Here is a 24311-nt window from a genome sequence, read left to right as displayed (position 1 = left end):
TAGACGAAAAAAAAGAGACTGGTAGCTTTTTAGGAATTAATATTAACAACAACAAAAAAAAACACACACACTCGAGCGAGAATTAAAAAAAAAAGTGCAAGGAAGCCAATAAGGTGGTTCTCTTACCTTCTGGTCCTTTTGTTCTAGCTGACATACTGTCTGTAACGGACCAGGATATAATACCCTAGCTCGCCACAAGAAAATAATGAAACGAATGGAATTGAAGGAAACAAAGACTCAATTGATGGATAAGATAAACGTTGTTTATTTGCTGTTGAAAGAATGAACGTTTTAGTTATAACATGCGTTCATGTCCGCGCGAGTGTAACCAATGTTCGTTGCACGACTGGTGTTATAGCAAGAATAGGAAATGTGTTTTCATCTCAAGTTTGGGTCACTATCGTTTGTTCGCGCGTGGGAAGAGAAATGAGTGTTGTAGTGAAAAATGGGAATGATAGTCCAGCGTGTAGACAAAGAAGAGTGGATAGAGAGTTGACATCAGTTAGTAGTCAGCTACGCGAAGGTGTTCTCAGGGAACAGTAGTAGATAGAGAGAGAAAGAGTGGGAATGTGTACATACAGTCTGTTAGCTCGTGCCCCATACATAGTCGCAGGGGTGTTGATGCGCGCGAGCGTGCGCCTCCCAAAAGGGAGGCGGCTGGTTAGCCCAACCTCTCTCGTTGAGAGTTGGTCCTAAAAAGGATTAGAAATAGCTTGTCTCTTTGTTTTATACTCGTTTCCAGTGGTGTTTTGCGCATGTATCTTTCCTTAGAAAGCGGAAGTGACATCGTCCATGTGTGCGCATGTGTGAGTACATATGTGTGCGTATATACACGTGAATGTGAGTGTATGTACGCGAACGTGAATATGTGTACATGTGTGGACGTGGGCGTGTATGTTTGTGTGCACGTATGTATATGACATAGCTTGAAATGTGAATGTGCGTTTTTGTGTGAGACTTGAAAAAGGCTCGCACATGTCTTTGTGTCTTTGGCGATTCCTTGAATGTTGGGTCCAGAAACGCTATAGCTATCAAATAAACGTCCGTGGTTCACTAGCTATCACAACACAGAAGTAATTATCAGTTCTATCAGTTCTTCTTGTTTGTTTCTTTACTTGTTTTTCTTTCTGTTTTTTTTTTTTTTGTTTTTGCTTTGTTTATTTGTTTTCTTTTCCTTTTTTTTTAACCGTGGGCGTTAGCTTTTTTTTGTTTTTGTTTTTTTTCTACGTTGGTCCCCTCTGCTGTGATCATGATTTTTTTTTTTTTTTTTAACGAGAAAGAAAATTTCGTCTCTTCCCTTTTTCGTTTGTTTTTTTTTTTTCTTCCTTTCACAAAAAAAATTCTCGTTGCTTTTGTTAATGTGTCTACAACCTTTGAGTCGTATCCAGGTCAGGGACACCAGTTAGGACGTTTTGTCGTGTGGTGTTGGTGATGATGATAACGTCACAAAAAAAACAACAACGCTTGTTATATGTAGAAAAGAACTGGGGGGGTGCAATCAACACTGCCAGGCGTCTCGATTCTAAGGATGGGACCAGAGGGCGCGGCTTACTCAACTCGAGGTGATTGTCTCTTCACCAGTACCACCCGCCGACTACCCACTACCCACTCGCTAGAATCTGCACGTTTTTTTATATGATTTCTGTCACATTCGCCCAGAGACTCCAACCTACACGTAAGCGTAACTCGATCTGCTAGATACTCGATTTCGTTGACATAGAATAATCGAATATCGACCGAGACATTCCATGCATTGTTCATCTGATTTTTATTTTTTTTTTTGACGTGAGTGTTTTTTTGTTTAAATTAAAAAGGATGGACTTTATTTTACATGTTTCAATATTTAACAAACAAAAATGTAATTTCGTCGTTTTTTTCGATTAAAAAAAAAAACACCACCAGCACAATTCCGCTTTTCGGGCCGCACTATCTAACATTGACCATCATTCAAAATCAAGACGTCTGACCGTGTCACACCTATATATCTATCTATCTTTCTTTAACTTCTATAAATTGGTGTTTCTTTTGTGTGAATTGATATTCATATTAAAAACCCTCTTTTCTATTTATTTAAAAAGAAAATACAATTTTCTTATATACGGGTCATGGAATTGAATTCATCTGTAAAAGATCTAGCTAATTTGCACATTCTTTTAAACATTCATTTTAATTAAATCCATATTAGTTTTTTCGGTTTTCTTATGGGATGAACATCTTTAGTTAACTATTATGTGTAATTATATTCATGCAGATATTCTACATGATTTATACTTGCATAATATTTGCGTAAAAAGTTTACAGGACAAACAATATTGTTTCCATATATATTTATGTGTACGTATATATTTTTGTTTAATCTATCAATCTATCTATCTATCTATCTATCTATCTATCTATCAGTCTGTCTGTGTACATTTCCCTACGCAATAACTCTGTCAATTATAAGTCTACAGATTCGAAATTTGATATACAGGATACTGAGATTTGGAAAAATCAATGTGACCGGTTTTCAGCCATAAATTTGGCGATTAAGAGGTTAAAGTTCAACGATTTCACCTTTGAGAACTCTAACAAACTCCACCGCCAATTTTGGGTCTAGACATTTGAAATTTTAGATATAGGTTCCTTTGACATGGATCTAACTTTATAATTTGATTTGATCCCAAAACAATAAATGTTAAGGGGTCATAGTAGGGGCAAAAGTTTTTTTAAAAATTGACCCTTTTTTGGGGGGATTTTTTTTTGCTTAACATACACCTCCAAACACCCGGGCAACGCCGGGCCGAAATGCTAGTATATCTATAAAAGTGAACGTGTCTGTTTGTGTGTCTGTCCGTCTGTGTGTCTGTGTACATTTCCCTACACAATAACTTTGTCAATTTTTAGTCTACAGACTCGAAATTTGATATACAGAGTACTGAGATTTGAGAAAATCTATGTGATCGGTTTTCGGCCAGAAATTTGGCTGTTAAAAGGTCAAAGTTCAACGACTTGACCTTTGAGAACTCTACCAAACTCCTCCGACAATTTTGGGTCTAAACACTTGAAATTTTAGATATAGGTTCCTTGGACATGGATCTAACTTAATGACTCAACTTGAACCCAAAACAATAAAAATTAAGGGGTCATAATAGGGGTCAAATTAAAAAAATTGACCGTTTTTTTTTTGTTTTTTTTTTGCTCAACATACACCTCAAAACACACGGGCAACGCCGGGCACCCATACTAGTATATCTATAAAAGTGAAACTATCTGTCTGTGTGTGTGTCTGTCTGTGTACATTTCCCTACACAATATCTCCGTCAATTCTCAGTCTACAAACTCGAAATTTGATATATAGAGAACTGAGATTTGGGAAAATCTTTGTGATCCGTTTTCGGCCAGAAATTTGACTGTTAAGGGGTCAAAGTTCAACGATTTGACCTTTGAGAACTCTACCAAACTCCTCCGACAATTTTGGGTCTAAACCCTTGAAATGTTAGATATAGGTTCCTTGGACATGGATCTAACTTAATAACTTGATTTGAGCCCCCAAAAAATAAATGTTAAGGGTCATGATAGGTGTCAAAGTTAAAAATAAATTGACTGCTGCGGTCTCTACCAAATCACTCAGACAATTTCTGGATTAAACATTTGAAATTTTACAAAAAGGGTATTCAGAGATAGGCCAAGCTTTTTAATCGGTTTGGGTCGAAAATTTGAGCTACCAATATATAAATGTATGCATGTATGTTTGCATGTCTGCCTAAAACTTTTGACTGAGGCGACGGATTTTCACGTGTTTTTCCCATTCTTTTCCTCCTTCGCGGTACGGGTTCGAGCTTGCCTTCCTACTACCACTTTTTTTTTTTGCTCAACATACACCTCCAAACACCCGGGCAACGCCGGGCTGAAATACTAGTATATATATAAAAGTGAACGTGTCTGTATGTCTGCTGTCTGTATGTCTGTCTGTCTGTGTGTCTGTGTACATTTCCCTACACAATAATTCTGTCAACTTTAAGTCTACAGGCTCGAAATTTGATATACAGGGTACTGAGATTTGGGAAAATCTATGTGATCGGTTTTCGCCCAGAAATTTGACTGTTAAGGGGTCAAAGTTCAACGATTTCACCTTTTTTTTTTTTTTTTTTTACAAAGGCATCACCACATTATCAAGGCCAAGAGGCCACTCAAGGATAAGAGTTAAAGAGTGTACAGTAGAAATTGGTCAATATAGTAATCATTAGTAATGAAAATTTGGTAAATTTAATAACTTATACGGAACGGCTCATCAAGAACTTATTTGAGAATTCTTCCAAACTCCTCCAACAATTTTGGGTCTAAATACTTGAAACTTTAGATATAGGTTACTTAGACATGGATCTAACTTTATAATTTGATTTGAGCCCAAAAAATAAATGTTAAGGGGTCATAATTGGGGTCAAAGGTTTTTAAAAAATTGACCTCTGCAGTCTCTACCAAATAACTCAGTTAATTTTTGGTCTAAACATTTGAAATTTTACATAAAGTGTATTCAGACATAGGGTAAGCTTTTTAATCGTTTTTTTTTTTTTTTTTTTTTTTTTTACTGAAAACTTAGCTCCCAAGAGGCCAAAGTTCCAAAGATTTTACCTTCACGGTCTCTAGTAAACTATTAAGCCAATTTTGGGTCTAACCATTTGAAATTTTACATAAAAGGTATTCAGACATGCAGCAAGCTTTTTAGTATTAATATTGTAACCTAACGCAAGACTACAGACTGACTAATCATCAGAAATACCGACAACCTCCTTTACTAAGGCCTGGACAATTGGCGACGAGATTTCCAGAACTCATGAGGTAAAATCAAACTTTTAAATACTCCAGTGTTCCCACAACACCTGGTGCCTGGTGATAAGGATTCGAGAACGAACGTTGAAAAGTCACATTTAAAGCACCTCGGTGTTACATAACAACTACATTCGAAGTAATAACGTTGTATTGCAAAGGACCCACCTCAACAATATCGACCTTCCAAAAACACTAGTAACATATCATTCAGAGGGTCAGAGCACCGTAGAACCGCATCCGCGCATCGCGCATCACTAAACGTTTTAAGGACCAGGATGCAACTCTGAACAAAAAAAAAAGTAATAATAAATCGAAACCGCTGTATTGTTTTTTAAATGTGGTCTTTCTAAGGTTTGACAGAATTGGCCTGTTTAAGGCTAAATTTGGCCTTTTTTTTACGCACATTATCACAAAAAAATATGACTGCCAAAAACATAGTTCATGCAAGAACGTAAAAAAAAGGCCAAATTTGGCCTTAAAAAGGGCAATCTGCCAAACCTTAGAAAGGCCAAATTTTAAAGGCCTCGGTTGTCGTGCATTTAGTCTAATAAAAAATGTTGAAAAAAAAATAATAAAATGAATTCTTGGAGGGTTTTTTTTTTTTCCGTCTTAGCGTCTAATAATGTGTTTTATATAAAAAATAAATAGTTTTGATAATTAAATTTCTTCTCCAGGACTTTCTTCCTCTATAACAACAAACTGAAGAAAGAAAAAAAAAACTACGAACTGACTAACTAACTACCCTGATGAAGCTATTTTTTAGCGAAATATTGGACTTACAACACCAATGTTTTTTTTTATCATTTTCCTGACACCTAAAGTTTTAAAATATTCAAATTTCTATAAAAATAAATAGTTTTGATAATTTTTTTTGTCGGTCAAATGATTTACGCCGCTAAACTACACATTTGCCTAAGATCCTTCTAACCGTTTCTAAAAGAATAAACCTCGAACATATTTTCTGTTTGTTTAGAGCAGAAAATAATATTCGTATCGAAAGCTTTTGCAGTGAATAAAAAAATTAAAAAAGAATAATAAATAAATAAATAAAAATTGCGAAGTGTGGTAGAGTAATCTCCCTTGTGTTTTTCATTTCTCCGTCACTTTTTTTGGGAGATGGCGTCACTTGTCTACTCTACATTTCTCGTTCGGACGAGTTTAAGAACGTTCTTTGGTGAGTTTTCAAACATCTAATATTTGATTCAAGTTTTAAAAAAAACTTTAGGGTTAGTAATTTTCTAATTCTCAAGCAATAAGTCTTTCAATGTTTGATGTAGAACATTGCTCGAAAAAACCAAAAAACAAATGATCTTTTTTAATAAAATCATTTGGTAATCTTATGTTTATTTATATTTTAAAAAGCCTTCTTTAAAAAAATGGAAATAATGATCCCTCCTTATTGAACCGTGCTGAAATAATGTTATTTAGAAAGCCATTCTTAACGTAGGGAGGGAAGAATGTTTTGTAACTATTCAGTAGTACCTAACAACTTAATAAAAAAAAATTTTTTTTTAATTTGAAACTTGAATTTAACTCGAAAGTACTTTTTTTTTTTTTTTAAATCGCGCTTACAATAAGTGCATAAAACACCAAAAAAAATCTTTAAACAAACAAAAAAAAAAATAGAATGTAGAATGGCGTATCGGTACGGCACAGGCTGTTCTGTTCAGTGTGCCGGATTTTCCGTTTCGTAATCACTTTCCTTGATAATACCCTTGATTAAGGCATGAATCCATAGGTTATCCCCAAGTTGCGCGTGTTTTTCTACTTCCGGGTTTTACTAACCGTTTCGTTTCACGATTAATCCTCTAGAAAAATCCTATTACTAATAGTATTAGAAAAAAAGAGGCCAATGTGCGCTAGAGTACCAACTAAAGACTTACCTTTAAAATTTATATTTAGGGATATTCTACTGTTTTGAACGAATATCACATTTAAAATTGTCGCCGACAAGTATTTTTGTATGATATTAAGATCATTTGTTTTCAGTGGTGGCCATGTTTGTTTTCGCGAACGCGCAAAAAAAAAATGATCGCGCGTATGAAAACAAACATGGTGGCCAGTGAAAACAATAGAGAATACATTGGATAATAATAGTTTGAATATCGTAAAAAAATATTTGTCGGCGACAATTTTAAATGTGATATTCGTTTATGAAAAACCCGAATACTCCTAAAAATCAACTTTTTAAAGGTAAGTTTGGTACTTAAGGGCACATTAACCAAAATAAGCAAACGAACTTTGCTGGGTGTTTTTTATTTATTTTTGTTTTTTTTTAGAATAACATAATAATTTAAAACTGATAAGCATAACTTTAATCGGCGCTTCTTCACTATTGAGACGAAATTTCGGAAATCGTAATACTGAATAGTGAATATCACATAAAAAGAATGGTATCTCTCTACGTATTCCTCGTATTTTTAAGCTTATATCCAAAAATTACGAAAATCGATAAGGTAGAAAATAAATTAAAAAAATAGAATTCGATGAAAACGATCGTAAGACACGGTTCAACAGAAGTAGTTTTCCGTTTCGATTTAAACAAGATGGCGGTAATTTTTCACCTGCTACCACGATTAGCTGTGTTTTGTTTGTTTGTTTTTTTTTTTTTTGTTTTTTATCAGTAATATTCAGGTAATTTCGACTACATAATTTGGAAGCTACCATTGTAACTTATTAGAATTGAAAAAAAAAAATCAGTCGAAATCATTGTTTTTTTTTGTTTGTTTGTTTTTTTTTAATCTGAAACTCCATTTACCGACTACAAAATCTCGTCTCAATAGTGTAGAAGTGCCGCTTTATCAGAAGGGGCTTTTCCAGGGCATTCCTCATTAATGGGATAACCAATCCATCTTCGATTTTTGGATTAAATAGTAACGTAGATTAGACTTTAAATTTTTGGTTGTGCAACTAGTCTTTGAAAAGGAAACTTAGAAATCACATTAGTATTTCTTTGCTTATCCCGGCAGCGGGCAGCGCGGCAGGGGCAGCGCAGAGCGCTTCTAATCGGGTACTTATGCAGTTTACAGGCCGTGATACGTTTTAGATATGATTTTCAAGTTAAATTCAATTTTTGTGGTATCTCTTGCTTATCAAATTGTTAGGTGAAAGTATAGAATATTTTAAAACAACAAAAAGCACCCTTCCACATGTTAAGAATGGTTTATTAAATAATAACGCTATTATTTAAACACGGTTCGTATTCATCAAAAGTACCAGTGGTACTTAGTACCACTAGTCCTAATCTTCTTGGTACTAAACTGAGCAATTTCGACCAAGGGGAAGTGCGGTTAAAGTTGCGTAACCCTTGCTTCTAAACTCCCTTGCAGAGATATCCTTTGTTTCTTTAGAGAGAAAGGTGTTCCTTTCATTTTTAATGTAAATATTGCAACAAAAAAAAATTATGCATTCGTTAGGCTAAGTATTGTTTTTAAAATTTCCTAATTTATAAAGAAAAACGGTAATACTAATACGATACATAAGAATATAACTCGTGATTATTATTCTATTTTTAAGGAAAGTGCTTCTTCAGAATTTGAACCGAACTAAAGCTAAAACTTGGATTACTATTTTTGGGGGCGCTTCTACAGAATTGAGATTTTGTAGTCGATAAATGGAGTTTTCAGATTTAAAAAAAAACTGGTTTCAACTGATTTTTTTTTTCTTTTTTTGTCAATTCTAATAAATTACAATAGTAGCTTCCAAATTATGTAGTCGGAATTAACGGAATATTACTGAATTATTAAACAAAACAACTTTGTGTTAGCAGGTGAAAAATTGCCGCTATCTTGTTTAAATCAAAACGCAAATTTACCTCTCTGTTGAACTCTGTGTCTGTTGTTTTTCTTTAATAAATAATTTTCTACCTTATCGATTTTCGTAACTTTTGGATATAAGGATATAATAATGGTAATCGTGAAGAAAGAGAGAGCCTGTTTCCTCCGTTTGACTATAGGTGGCGTTAATGTCTGTCCACCCAGTTACGGAAGTACAAAATGTATATAATGCACCGTTGAAATAAAAATAAATGTTTAATTTTAAACGTTTTTTTTTTGTTTGTTTGTTTTTTGCAAACATATTTAAGTTTGTTTTTGTTTTGTTTTTTTCAAACATATTTACGTTTGTTTTTTTTGTTGTTGTTGTTTTTGCAAACATATTTAAGTTTTATTTTTCCAAACATTTACGTTTTGTTGCTAGTTTATTTTCAAACATTTACGTTTTTTTTTGTTTTTACGTTTTTTTTGTTGTTTTTTTTTTGCAGGCATAAACTAAATATTTTTGAAATATTTTTCTTTTAGAAAAGTTTGCTTATGCACTTATTGTACCACGTTATTTTTTTTTATTTTTTATAGTAGTTTCAAGTAATATTCAGGTTTTACAATATCCCTTTTCAAATATATATATAAATACTCGCGGAAAAAGTAAAATAAGTCCAGAAAAATTAAGAAAAAAGAGGGGGGGTCAATAAAAAAAAGATAAAAGAAAAAACGTTGACTTTTTTTTTATTATAAGAACGTAAAAAATACTCGCGGAAAAACGGTTGTACCCATAAATATGTTTAAAAGAAAAATATAGCAAAAACATTTAATTTATGCTTGCAAAAAAAAAAAAAAAAAAAATTAAAATTAAAACAAAAATAACGTAAATGTTTGAAAATAAACCAGCAACAAAACGTAAATGTTTGGAAAAATAAAGCTTAAATATGTTTGCGAAAACAAAACAAAATAAAACTTAAATATGTTTGCAAAAAAAAAAAAAAAAAATGTTTAAAATTAAAATATAATAAAAACATTTATTTTTATTTCAACGGTGCCATTATATACATTTTGTGCTTCCGTAACTGGGTGGACAGACATTAACGCCACCTATAGGCAAACGGAGGAAACAGGCTCTCTCTTTCTTCATGATTACCATAATAATCATCCTAAGATACCATTGTTTTCATGTGAAATTCAGTATTACGATTTCCGAAAATTTGCCCCAATAGTATAGAAGCGCTCCATTTTTTTTTTTTTTTTTTTTTTAAGTGCGGTTCAAATTCTTTAGAAGTGCCCCCCCCCCAAAAAAAAAACTTTCAATTAATGAAATGACGTGTAAACTTCGAAATAAAATTACCCCCATAAATAGTGATCGAGATCGACTTATCCTTTTGTCGGTTTGTGGTTGCGAAATACGTGCATTTATGTAGTTAGTTAATGGTTGCTTTTTTTTTTTTTTTTTACTCAATTGACAAAACATCGTATGTGTTTTTTGCCCTTACATAACTTCGATATCGAATACACATGGAATTTTTTTTCATTTACTATCAATTCGAATATTAATTGAAATAAAATAGAAAACCAGTTGCTTCTCCGTTGTTAGAGTGTAAATCGATATATTTAATTTTAATTAAAACCAAACGTATCTACTTAATTGTCATGTCGAAATTAGTAACCTGTTTAAAAACTACGAAAAACGATAAAGTAGAAAACTAGGTTTTGTGCATACTGCATCTCACGCTGAAATAATAATTAGGAAACCATTCTTAACATGAGAGGGTGTTGTGTAACGAATTTAGGAAAACTCGTCCCCCGAAAACTCGTCCATTAAACAAGATAGCGGAAAACATATTTTTGTAAAAATGCTTGCGCATACAATGGCCACCAGTACCACTTATAACATAAAGAATTGCGTTGCTTAATATCCCGAAAACTACTTATTTGCAGAAAGTTTAAATGCGCTATTCGTTTTCAGCATGCCCAAAAATCTTGCGTCGTCATTTTAAGGGAAAATGTTAAGGTGGAAACCAAGTAAAATTTTACAAATATGAACACCACGATATTCGTTTTCAGCATAGCCGAAAACTCATAGAAAACAAGTCTTTAAAGGTATGTTTTTTGTTGGTCTACCAGGTCACAGTTACGTTTTGAAGATTATAAAAATATCCATTAATTTAGGTAATCCTATTCTGTTGTAATAAAAAGTGCTTATTTATTTAGAATATTTATTTACTTTTTTACACGATGACTCGATTTATTCTCAAACGTGTTGTAACGATGAATTAAATCAATCCTTTTCAAAATAAAGTGAATTTTAAGTGAAAAAAGCCAGTTAAAATCACTGCTTACACTGACATTGAAAAAATAAGCAAAAACAATTTATTAATAACTAGCAGGGCTACCCGACATTGCTCGGGACCATATAAACAATGAGAAAATTGAAATTGATTTTGAATATCTGTTATTCTTAGGATAGAGGAATTTTTAATGTCTATGTATCATTTGCCATTTGGAGAAAAAGAATATTTTATCTACCCTAGAATGGGCATTACACATGTATGAAATAATTGTACCTTCCCTAGGATAGGTAATTTACAGCACGTATATGAAATAATTTTACCTTCACGAGGACGGGTAATGTACAACACATGTTTAATATAATTTTACCTACCTTCGGACGGGTAATTTAAATACATATATGAAACAATTTAACATACGCTCGACAATTATTTTACAACATATATGAAATAATTTCTTCCCACCAAGGCAACCATAATTTTAAAAAGATGAAGTCATTTTTAGCAGATGAATCATTAAGATTTCCAAATTGATACATAAATACATTGTCTTGGTTAATGATTAGGCAACCATTGCTTCACCATAAATTTCAACATTACTGGGTTTCTTTCCTTCCTCACAATTAACATAATTTTAAGAAAAATTATGTTTTTGGAAGATTCCTCAGCAGGAGTTTCAAATTAATTCATAAATACATTGACATGGTTAGTGATTAGACAACCCTTGCTTCATTATACAATTCCACATTAGTTTCATATTCTTTCCCCACTACTGACGACAAATTTTTTTTGAAAAAAGGCGTCATTGAAAATTCAGAAAAATGTGGATGACCCCCCCCCCCAACAGAAACTTGCCCAGTTCACCTTCACATAAGACATTTCTAGTGGCTTCATGCCTTGTCGTGAGCGATTTAAAAAAAAAAAAAAAAAAAAAAAAAAACACTTTCCTTGTCTGGACCAATTTCTATAAAAAATGTCCAGTGGCTTCATGCCTTGTCTAGAGCGATTTCCATAAAAAATTTCCAATGGCTTCATACTTTGTCTGGAGTGATTTCCATAAAAACTTTCAAGTAGCGATGCTGGGCCTTCTGCTAGTATATATTTCCATCTATCTCATTCAATGATGAGTGACGTCGGGCCTTCTGCTAGTATATATTCCACCTGGCTCATTCAAGCCCGGGCAATGCCAAGCCTTCTGCTAGTATATGTTTCCATTTATCTCATTTAATACCGGGCAACATCAGGTCTTCTATTAGTATATATTTCCATCTATTTCATTCAGTCCCGGGCAACGTCAGGTCTTCAGCTAGTATATATTCTTATCTATCTCATGTAATCCTGGGCAATGTCAGGTCTTCTGCTAGGATATATTTCTTTTTTAAACTAATACTAAAAGAAAATAACCTGTCAAAATGTAGAGAAATTACCTCATTTCTGGTGTAATGACTCGGCAATTTTCAGTTCATATTAAAATCCATCATTTTGTTTTGTAAACAAGGCAACTTTTTTTATTCTTTTTATCTGTAAATATTTTCAATCATTTTTTTTTTTTCTTCCTTTATCGTTTCTCTTGATTCTTAGATACTTCACTATTTAAAACGCAATAATCACATAGGACCCATTTTTTTTTTTTTTTTTTTTACTTGAAAGTCAGTATTTTATTCTGTGTTATAATGTAGACTCACCCTAACCTAGTCTTTTTATTAAAGTATAAAAAAATTGCCATTAACGAGAGCTGACATTTCCGGCGACATGAATCAGCATTTTTTCCAAAATATAGAAAATACATTGAAAATGTTTAAAATTACATAGAAATAACATTGGATTATTTTGGAATATTTATGACCCCTATTGCAAAAAATCACTGAGTTCACCCAGACAAAATTAATCGTGGCCAATTTTTCGATATTTTTTTCCGAGAGTCTGATCTTTCTAATGTTATCAATTTTGTCATTGTTTGACTCATCTGTCGAACGTTTTTAGCAGACATACAAACACGCAGACGTTTGCTCTATATATCATAGACTGGCTTGGGTTCCCGGGTGTTTGAAGGTGTGTGTTGAAAGAGAGAAAAAAAAAATAACAGGAGGGCAGGCTCGAACCCGTACCGCGAAGGAGGAAAAGAATGTGAAAAAAAAAAGTGACATCTTTGCTGTTGCGCCCATCACCAAACCAGAAGTGACAAATGTTTAAATTAAGGCTAGTCAATCGAAAAGAGGGGATGACTTTCGAAAATATCAGCGAAAAAAACAACACCTCTTTGTAGAAAAATTCCCAGTTGAGGGTGAAGTAATTAATGTTTTTAGCCAATTTTTCAATATTTGTCATCCGAAGGGTCAAAATTCATAACGATTCCAATCTCCTGAAAATCCGTCGCCTCTGTCAAAAGTTTTAGGCAGACATACAAACACATTTAAACAGACAGGTGGGATTTATATTATAGACTAGCAGGGCTAGCAGTCGCAATTAAAAATGCGTGATAAAAACTTGAATAATTAGACTTATTATATTTCAAACCTTATAACTACTTGAAAAATGTAATTTAAATCCTAATTTTTTTTTCAATTAAAGGAGCAAAGACCAAATTTTAAAATAACAGGTTTAATGGCAAAATATGCAATATTTGTTTTTTTTAATTCTGTTATCTTTAAAAAAGATTTTAAGAAAATCAACAAATTTTAACTTCAAATAAAATAAATATCTATAAATTCCAAAAAATCACTTACCTATAAAAAATACTAATCAATGGGTATTTCCATTCTTCATTGTTAAGAATTTATCCATATTTATATGTCATATTCCATGTACTTTTTAAATAAAATAATTTTTAAGCAAGGATTCAAAAATACCATGACTTTAAATTGTATCAGATTGTCACAGAGTGGTTTGTCTCCCTTTCTTTGAGAACTACGGTTGCCTAAAAGTGCCATAATTAATCTCCCCTTTCTATTTCTGACATGTTTGCTGCCAACAAAAGTTAGTCAAAATGGGTCACCGTACTTGAAAAATGATCACATTCACTCATAAGTAAGTTTACTTTTATAAACAAACCCCTCGACAAAATTTTCGATTTTTTTTTTTTTTTTTTTTTTTTTTTTTTTTTTTTTGTTAAAGAAATGCATGAGTCTTTGATTTAAAATATTTTATTTCTTTTTTACGGAATGATTTTTTTTTTTTAAATATCTAAAATAAAATAACATTGAATGAAAAAAAAAAAAAAATTATAGTAAGTGCTTAATATTTACTAGACAATATTTTTAAAATATGAGGTTCCACTAAAAAATCAAAAAAAATCAATGTGGTTTTAAAAAAAGGTTTTAAACTTTTGATTTTACAGGTAAATTTGCACAAAACTATTTTTTTTTGTTTGTTTTTGTTTTAAATTAGATTATTTTATTTATTGATCTTTATCTTCAATTTGTGATTATAAATCTTAGTTGAGAAAATTAATTATTTTCATTTTAATAGACATTTCAAAAGGGTGGGGCGGTAAATTAAAAAAAAAAAAAAACGTTTGTCTAGAATATTATATTCGGTTTATTGGAAAGAGCATAACATTTCACATTAAACCTGAAAATATCTTAAAAATTCAGCCAATAGAAAAATTTTGATAGATTTTTAAATTGAAAAAATTGAAAAAAATTTAACTCGTAAAATTCAATTCGTTTCATTACGAAGAAAAAATGGCTGCATGAGCACGCGCAGACACTTTGTAAACACTGTTTTATAAAAAATAAAAAATAATATTTCTATTATTTTTCAAAAAAGCTTTAATAGTTTATTTTGGAAGTATATTCCACAAAGAAATTAAACAAACCACTTTAAAAAGAGAAATTAGGAGTTTTGTATATTTTATTCGCAGTTTTGTGTTAAGGGTGTCAAAATTCCCAAAAAATTCTGACACACCTATAGCAGGGCTACCCGGCGTTGCTCGAGACTGTATAAAACAATGAGAAAATTGAAGTTACTTTTGAACATGCCTATTATTGTTAGGATAGAGGAATTTTTGGTGTCTATGTATCATTTGCTACCTCGAGCAAAAGAATATTTTACCTACCTGTATGAAATAATTGTACCTTCCCTACGATAGGTAATCTACAGCACGTATATGAAAGAATTAACTTCGCTAGGATGGGTAATGTACAACCCATTTAAAATAATTTTACATACCCTCGGACGGGTAATTTAAATACATCCTATTATAAATTTTCGTATTGTCTGTGTGCGTGTGTGACGCAGTTTGTCTCGGCCTATAGGCAATCCACTCAGGCAAGTTAGGTACCGAAATGAAGCTTATGGCCCAGCGGATGTTTTAGTGATATTTATATCCATGTTTGGTGTATGGAAATGTAAAAAAATAACGATTTACTAAACAACGTTTTATTTATTTATAAAGTTTAATGCTTTTTTTTTTTTAATACGCATTTTTTTTTCTTTTTTTTTTTTAAAGTCATAAATTTAAGGATGGGTGGAAGGTTGAACATAATAGTTGTGTGGGTGTGTTTTATTTATTTATTTTTCATTTATTTATTTTTTAAGGATGTGTGTCTTAAAACAACTATTTAAACAAAATTGCGAAATTGATTCCAATTATTTTTCTCTAAACCATCCACTGGCCAACACTGAATAAATACACTGTAATAACTAAGGAAAAGTACAAAATTGAGCTTTATGATTCCTGTAGATTATATAGTGATTTCTAATGGTCCTATCACACATCGAACATCTAAACAGTTTTTGTATTTAAATCTTGTTTAGTTAAATCTTAGCCATTTCCTTAATCTATTGAATATCAATTTTGTTGGGAGAGATTTTTTTTTGTTTCTTTCTTTTTGTGTATTGTCACCTGGACTGACGGTTAGTGGTCAAATTATTTTTTTTCTTTTTTACTACCTTGGACTCCGGGTTTAAGGGAGGATGTGTCATATATTATATATATATATATATATATATAACGTTACCATCAACTTCAAATGATCCTTTACTGGTTTTCAGAATGTGATCATATGGTTCAGAAATCGGTGATCATTTTGTGTTGAAAAACTGATTCCCATATTTAAGTTTGAAAATAATTGTTTGCTTCTGTTTTTATTTTCATCGTCGGGTTTTCCAAGATGTTTACATGGAATCACCTAAAAAAAAAAAAAAAAAGTAGAATCTTATTTTTACGTGAATTAGTGTACTTATATAAATTTACCTATTTCTTATTTTTTTATTTATTTATTTATTTATTTATTTATTTATTTATTTTGTATTACGACCACGATTTCGGGTTAAAGATAGGTATGACACTAATTTTGAACACCCATAACAAAAAATGGTAATTGTACATAAAGCCAGACCTGAACTTTCAAACATGCTAGAAGCTGGCATCCGCATCTGAGTTATGGAAGCACAAAACGGATACAATGCTTGTGTTATTCTTCAAAACTGCTTGCTTATATATTTGGGCGAAATATTAAGATATATTTTTCTTAATATATTTTTTCAAATATATTTGCGTTTTGTTTTTTCAAATATAATTACGTTTTTATTTTTAAATGTACTTTATTAAAATATACTCTTAAAATTGCATAATCTATTACAATCTTTCTAGGCAAAAACTAAAATTCACCTTTTTGAAACTGCTAAAACTGTAAAAAAAAATATGACACATTCATTTTTTTTTTTCATGTTTCTATAAATAGATATATCTTTTAAATATCTAAATAGTTTAACAAAATACATAACATTAACTTAAACGTAGTTATTTGAAAAGATATGCGATTAATAAATATAAGATTAATTGATAAAAAAGTTTGTATTTTTATATATTATTATAAGGGGGTGAAAAAAAAACATAAAATATATTTGAAAAGTTTTTGTTTTTTGTTTTTTTACACAGGCATCACCACATTATCAAGGCCAAGGGGCCACTCAAGGATAAGGGTTAAAGAGTGTACAGTAGAAATTGGACAATATAGTAATCATTAGTAATGAAAATTCGGTAAATTTGATAACTTATATGGAACGGCTCATCAAGAACTTATTTATATTAGATTGAAGACAACCATATTGTAGTCAGCCAGAAAGCAGGAAAACGGAAGACAATTCCACAGGCGTGCAGTTCTAAGAAAGAAACTTTGTTCATGGAATCTACGTTTAGGTTTAGGCATAGATAAAGAGTGGGGGGAATTGTTGATAGTGTTTTCAGCAAGACGAGTTTATCCATTCTGTGCTTCCATGCCTCAATTGAGACGCGAGTGCCAGCTTCCAGCATGTTTGAAAATTAGGGTCTTTTTTATTACCCAAAAAATACAAGTAAAAACTGGTAAAATGAAATTAATTCATTGTAATTTTTATTCTGTATTGTAGAAGGATCAGCGTTTAAATCGCATATAAACATTTGTTTTAAACTCTATAAAACTGACAAAACTTGATTTGAACATTACAAAATGTTAAAACCTTAAAAAATGACAAAAAATAACAATGTCGGCAATTTTTTCATAATTACAAGAAAAACAGTCAAATTAAACATTAAAAAAAACTTAGTACGAATATACATTATACCTTGTTAAAGTTTTGGTTTAATCATCAGTCAACTAAAAGTCTTACCATTGGCTTGAAATATTATGAAAAAGACTTAGATATGTATATCAAGAAAACATCACATTTTAGCAGACAACACCTTCCGCTTTCTATGGACGGCTCTAAGTGACAAACTTTCCTTGTTGATAACAATTTATTCATTTTCAATATGGTAATTTGTCGCCCGATAAAAAGTAATATTTAAATTATTTCTATTAAATTTCTCTTTATTTTAGGAAATATTAATTTTTAATTCCTAAAACTTGGCATTATTTAAATTTTAACTAAATCCATAAATTAACTTTATCAGAAACTTATTTTTAATTCCAAATTTTTGTATGGAATTTTAAACTATAAGGCACTTTTTTATTCAATCCCCACGGATTATAAAATCAGCGGTGCATTAAGAAATTTAATTAACTCTGAACTCATAATTTGTTTTCTTTTACAAGGTAGTCTCTACTTTTCAAGGCCCGAAGGCCACTCAAGGAGAGGGGTTAATGAATGTATGGTGGTAGTTTAGTAATCATTAATGGTGTAGATTGTGTAGAATTTGGATTATTGAAGGGGACGACTCAACAAGAACTTTTTTTATGTTGGGTTTGAACGCTACCATATTGTAATCAACCGGGAAGCAGACCAATGGAACAGTGTTCCACATGTGAGCAGTTCTAGGAAAGAAATGGAACAGTGTTCCACATGTGAGCAGTTCTAGGAAAGAAACTTTGTTCATGGAATCTGCATTTAGAATTGGGCACAGATAGAGAGTGGGTGAAATTGTTGACAGTGGTTGTAGCTAGACAAGTGTTTTTTGTGAAAGTTTGGCAAGGGAGGAGGGCATAGATTGAAGCTCAGACGAGCACTTGCCATAAAAATAATGATAGAGCAGAGACAAATTCGTAACATCTCTTCTGTGGGAAAGAGGTTGCAGGGAAGAGAAAAGAACATTGCCTACTAGGTTTCAAAGCCGACCTTGAACTCTATTAAGGCAAGATAGGGCGCGCCGAGCAGCTTCTCAGATGTGGCAACAGTATTACATTTTAGGACATTTAACTCGTACAGATAGAGAATTATATCTGCAATGAGATACCTACTGGAGTGGTAGAATGATCCCACCATTTTTTCCAGCAATCTTGGCAACAGATTTGATGTATGTGTTCCATTTCAGATTAGGAGGGAAGGTAGTCCGAGAAGCTTAAGACATGGTACTACCCCAAATTGAGAGCCATTCGTTTCAATTTGGGCCAGATGGCAGTTAGAGCGATTATGATGAAAAGGGAAAAGCTTGGTTTTCGATGCATTAAAATTAATCACTCACCCTTTTCCCCATTGCACCATGTTCTCAAGATCAGAAAAGAAAGAATCAGAAAGATCTTGGTCGTTGTTGACCTTTGAAGTGTTGCCATAGATTGTGGTGTCGGGTGTCGTCTGCATAAATGTCTACAAATGACCTAAGAATGTAATTTGGGAGATCATTGATGAAGATCAAAAAGATTTGGCCCCAGGATGGACCCCAGAGGGACTCCAGCGTTGATACTCTCCTGATTCAACTACTCTTATAAGCCTATCAGAGAGAAAGACTTAATAATTAAGAGAACATTTCCAGCTATTCCATAGCTGAAAATCTTGTGAAATAGATCTTTTATGCCATACCCCATCAAACACTTGGATATTTCAAGAGCTATTGCTCTAGAAACAAAGCCCTGATTGAAAGATTCACTAATCCTGTGTGATATTGAAATAGATCTAGCAGAACGAAAACCATATCGTATGTCCCTGAGTAGGTTATTTCTGCTAAGATGGTTGACCACTTCTCTATTTATCACAGATTCTAGCAACTTACTGAAGATACACAGGAGACTAATTAGTCTGTATTGAGAGGCAGATGACTGATCTCCAGAATTTTTCAATATGGGGCAGATTGAAGTTTTTCAGGGTGTTGGGAAGCATTTCTCCTTAAGGCAACATTCAAACAGCTTTGTAAGTATGGGAGCTAGTTCTGGTTGAAGATTTTTAAGCACTATGATTGGAATGCCGTCCTGGCCAGTTATTTTAATGAAATCAAGGTCTTTAATAAGCTTGGTAACAGCATGCTCAGATGTTTGTATGTTGCATAGCATACTTTCAGACACGGGGGGGGGGGGGATACAGGGCTCTACGGACAAATTTATCTTTAGTTGACCTTTTGACAACTAAATATTTTCGTTTACTAGCCAAATAGAAAAGTGACTAGCCAAACCCACATGATTTTTAGAATATGACATCTTCGTTCTTGTGATGAGTATGTACATCATAAAGATTTTTCTGTATTTTTTTTAATAAGTGTAATTCTAAATATGCAACAAATTTTATGTTGATACTTGAAGGTATAAACATTCTGATTTTTTTCAGATATTTTTTTAAAAGGCCTTTGTTAAAAAAAAGTGTATATATTGTTCTATTAAACTTTTATTGTTTTAATAATTTTGTTTTATTAAAAAAAAAAAAAAATGAGAATATATTTTTCACTTAGTGGTGAGCTTTGGAAGATTGTCAGTGAAAGAAATGCAATTGCCAAAAGATAATCGTTTCATTATTTCTAGTCGCCATTTTGAAAAGTCACTTGCAAATGCGACTGTTTCGCTCGCAATGTAGAGCCCTGAAATACGATGGATAGTTAAAAAGGGTAGAATTTGCTGCAAAGTTCTTGGCAAAGAGTTTTGCTTTGTCAGATGCTGATAAAATTATCTCAGGTTCATTAATGACGGTAAGGATAGAGGACACATCTATTTTCAGGACCCTGTTTTTATTTGCCAAAACTGGTGAGCATCACGCCACTGCTCAGCTAATTTAAACTTAACATACAGTAATATATTTGATATAGTATGCGACGTGGAGTGTCTACCCTACGGATAATAATGAACTCTTTCAATTGAAACGGAGCCATGGAGGCTATGTAGCAGCAACGGTAGCTCATGTATGCAAATGACCAAGTCGTAGTGCGAGTTGTCGTCACAGCGATGGAAGAAAAGAAGAGAGAAATTCGGAATCATCTGAATGGCGACAGCGAAGCACATGCTGGCGAGACAGATATGAAAACCCCACGTGACGGGGGACTGAATTTGAGCAGACGTGTCGACGCGGAAAGAGAAAAGGTATGTGCTCGGCACGGCAGAGTTTTGTTAACCACGTAACGAAAAGATATAAACTTGTAAAACCAAGATTTGGAGTTTGGAATAAATGTCTTATTTCAACTAAAACTGCCAGATCGAAGTTCTTTTCTTTGTGAGATAACAATGTCAATATTTAACTACCGCGGTATATACTTACTATAAAGTCCGGAGGAATATGTTTCTCGGCGGTTTGTACTAATTTAAACAGAACATAGGAATCTCTCGCATTCTTTATTATTCTTTTACAATGGTCGCTAGCAGTTCTAAATGTGGCTTTCATTTCATAACATCTATTTCATTGAAAGCAATGGAAACCGTGCTTTCTGTGTGCAATGGCAGCGGCACATTCTGGAGTGAACTACAGCTGGCTATTAGGCTTTTGCTGGAATTTCTTGGAGGTTATGAAGCAGTCTATGCTGACAATTAATCATTCCATCAGGTCAAATACTATAGAGGATACATTCTTTTTGAACATGGAATGCAGAGGTATATCTGAGATAAATGTTCGGGAGTTATCCCAATCAGTCATGGAGTATTGATATACAGTACGATGGAGAGATACATCTAAGGACGTTTTACATTTTGTTTTTATCTTAACCGAAAAAACTGAGTGACCAGAAGATCCCAATGGAGACAGAATGGAGGATGCGTACAATTTTGAGCAATATGTAAAAAAAAAAAAAAAAAAAAAAGGTCAAGGAGACTTGCAAACTGTCCATGCATATCAGGCATACGGGTGGGTTCGTGAACAATGTGTTAGTTGCATAAGCAATTGAGAAATCATGACTGTACCTTTCCTCGTCATCCTGTTTTAGTGCGCCAGCCACTCAACATTGTCAACATTAGCCGACGGATGAGTAGACAGAATGTGCTCAAGTTTTTTCGGAGATACTCTTAATAGTAACTCCGCTGTTATGGAGACACTAGAGGGCAAATGCGGTTCTGTGAGCCAGTCCTACTTTGAATCATATTTAGAGTAATTTAGGATCTCCTCTGGAGATGTCCCTACCACATGAAAAGCCATCTCTAATGTAAGCACATTGTTTCAGTTACTTGGTTTAAAAAATGTTCTAACAATGAAGAAACAAGTAATATAGGTTACGCAACAATTTTTATTAGTGAGATGCGAAAATGAACAAATTGGCCTACCATAGAAATTCAACCATTCAAATTTCATCGCTTACACTTGCATCTTACTTTAAAAATACTATAATCAGGAACCTAAAAAAAAACTTTAATGCGACCATATAAATATTTACAAATAAATATTTACAAAACATAAACACTAGTCATCATCATCATAACATTTGTTTTACATACTGGCATGTGTTGGACGGCTTTAAGAAGTTGACTTCCAAAGTAACCTATCTTTGGTCAGGTCTTTATTGATCCTTTTTTCTTTCAAGTACATTTTTATCCCTTTCTCCACCCCCCCCCTGCTTTTTTGACCTTCCTCTAAACTGAAACTTCTACCTCAATTATCTTACATCTACTAACGTAGGATGTCTCGTCCATTCTTCCGTGGCCATAATCATTTAAGTCTACCATTCTATACATATCTTCTTACACTGTTCAGATTTAATCTTCCCCTAATTTTTTAAACGCATTTTCATTCAGTCACAGGTACATACATTGGTACTCATACAGTTTAATCAAGACATTAAAAAATGAAAATATTGAAGAAAAAAAATTGTATGTACTGGTTTTGGAATAAAGTTTTCATGCAAAAACAATTCACTTAAATTTGATCAAGCAGTTTTTGCTTTGTTTTTGTTTTTTGTTTTTTTTACCGATGAAAATCAAATTTTGATGAGATTGATCTGGTATCGGCCATCTATTTTTTCGCTTAAGAGAAGGGAGTCCCAGAGGGAGATAACTCCAATCACCGCTTAAAGTTTTTATCAAAATCTGACGAGATTATTTTGAAACATGAGCAGAAAAAATACTTAGATAAATATTTTAGTTTCCCCCCCACACACACACACACTGATTTTAGAGTTTCTGCATCCTTTTTTAATCCTTTTTTCATTTTGTCCTTTTTTAATCAATTTTTCGTTTAAAGGCACCTCCCTCCTCATGTCCGTAAACAGCTAAATGGCAATGATAGATCAATCTTATTAAAATTTGATTTTCCTCTGTAAAAAAAAAAAAAAAAACTACTTGATCAAATTAAATGAATTTTTTTTTCAGAGAACTTCATTTCATAACGGGTATGTACAATATAAATTTTTTTTCAATATTTTCATTTTTTAATGTCTTGATTAAACTGTACAAGTACCCATACATCATACAGATTTTTTTATTTTTTAATATAGGGGGAATTCTGGACAAGAACCAATTTTTCTTTTCTTACGATACAAAACTAGACTTTTGAACCTGTTTATCTATTTTTTTTTTTTTTTTTACAAGGTGGTCACCACTTATCAAGGCCTGGAAGTCACTCGGGGATAAGGGTTATTGCGTGTACAGTATGTTAGTGTTGAGATTTGATAAAGTGTCTTACTTAAGGGGGCAATTCATCAGGAATTTGTTTATGTTGGACTTGAAGACATCCAGGTTGTAGTCAGGTGGGAAACAGGAAAACTGAACAAATGGACAGGAATCCTACTTTATATAATAGAAAATGGATCCTGAATTTACTTTTGACAGCCATGTAGTTCTTCCTTTAGTTCACACATTTCATGAGTGAAATTTCTGACAAAGGAGGAAAAATTGCTGTTGGCTAGTTTTTGACCCTGAAGTATTTTCCTCTTTTGAGTTCTTTATATCTAGTGGCTTCATGCGTTTGAGCAATTTGCATAAAAACAAGGAGTTTGGCTTCAGACAGACAGTTACCAAATCTCCACCAGTAATCAATGTATTTCATCATCTCGCTGCAATTGTTTCATGGTGTCATCAAATAAAAATGTGTTTAATATTTTTTTTTGTAGCTTATTTATGAAAACAGATTTCATTCTAAAAAACGTGCAAAAGTTATAGACTTGGAATTTATGCTCTATTCCAAACTGATGGTTGAACATGATTAAATTTGTGCTCAATTTTGCATTAAATGCTAATCTCTTTTAATCTGTTAATATGCATCGAACAGATACAGTAATATATAGTATGTTGCACCTGATCCTAACAAAGATCCATATAAAAATTCAGTGAAATCGTATTTTCAGAAAAAAAATGGAACAGACTATGAGAAATCTAATTTATAAAACTTACTATGTCTGTATGTTTGTCTCCAAATTTTTTTTTTTTCCAAAGTGCATCTCCTCCAAGAAACAAGGTTGCAGAGCGGCTGTCAGCAGGTCAAATGATTGCATTTCTTTTTTTTTGTGGACTGTAGTTTTCTTGCTTTTTCAGCTGGTAAAAATAGCTGCTAAAGGGTCAAAATTGAAAAGAATTGGAACTTGACCGGCATAAGTCAACTAAACTTTATTTGTACACATGTGCAAATATACACATTTATATTGATTCTGACATAGCCCATCAGTAATGATTAAGGCTGGAGTGTTCTATGTTTTGGTCTCGATTTTGATTCTAATTGATGGCACACAAAATATTTTTTTTTTTTTTTTTAACTTTTGAAATCCCTACTACATATTGAGTACAATATAATATATAATAGTCACTAGAGAATTGACTCTATAATATTAAATACAAAATTATCATATTTAAACATACAGTAGAACCCCGGTATACGTCATTAAAAATTAGTAACAAAATACAGTACAGTA

General features: G+C 32.5%; 1 protein-coding gene across 2 annotated transcripts in view; it reads left to right on the top strand.

The window, feature by feature from the left end:
* Positions 1-5875: 5875 nt before the first annotated feature.
* LOC145277922 (ubiquinone biosynthesis protein COQ9, mitochondrial-like) overlaps positions 5876-24311 on the top strand; it is an 88542-nt gene continuing 70106 nt past the window's right edge. The window contains exon 1 of one of the 2 annotated variants that reach the window (XM_080129989.1): positions 5876-5986. Coding sequence is in view for 1 of the 2 variants with exons in the window: in XM_080129990.1 (XP_079986116.1) it covers positions 5929-5986 (58 nt within the window). In the remaining variant the exon portion in view is untranslated. The remainder of the gene's footprint in view (positions 5987-24311) is intronic. The other variant, XM_080129990.1, reaches the window with a different exon arrangement.

This window comes from Euprymna scolopes, chromosome 6 (genome assembly GCF_053919585.1).
Source record: "Euprymna scolopes isolate OS-2025 chromosome 6, ASM5391958v1, whole genome shotgun sequence".
Taxonomy (NCBI): Eukaryota; Metazoa; Mollusca; class Cephalopoda; order Sepiida; family Sepiolidae; genus Euprymna; species Euprymna scolopes.
Note: the sequence above shows the minus strand (reverse complement) of the source record. Positions and strands in the feature narration are given on the sequence as shown.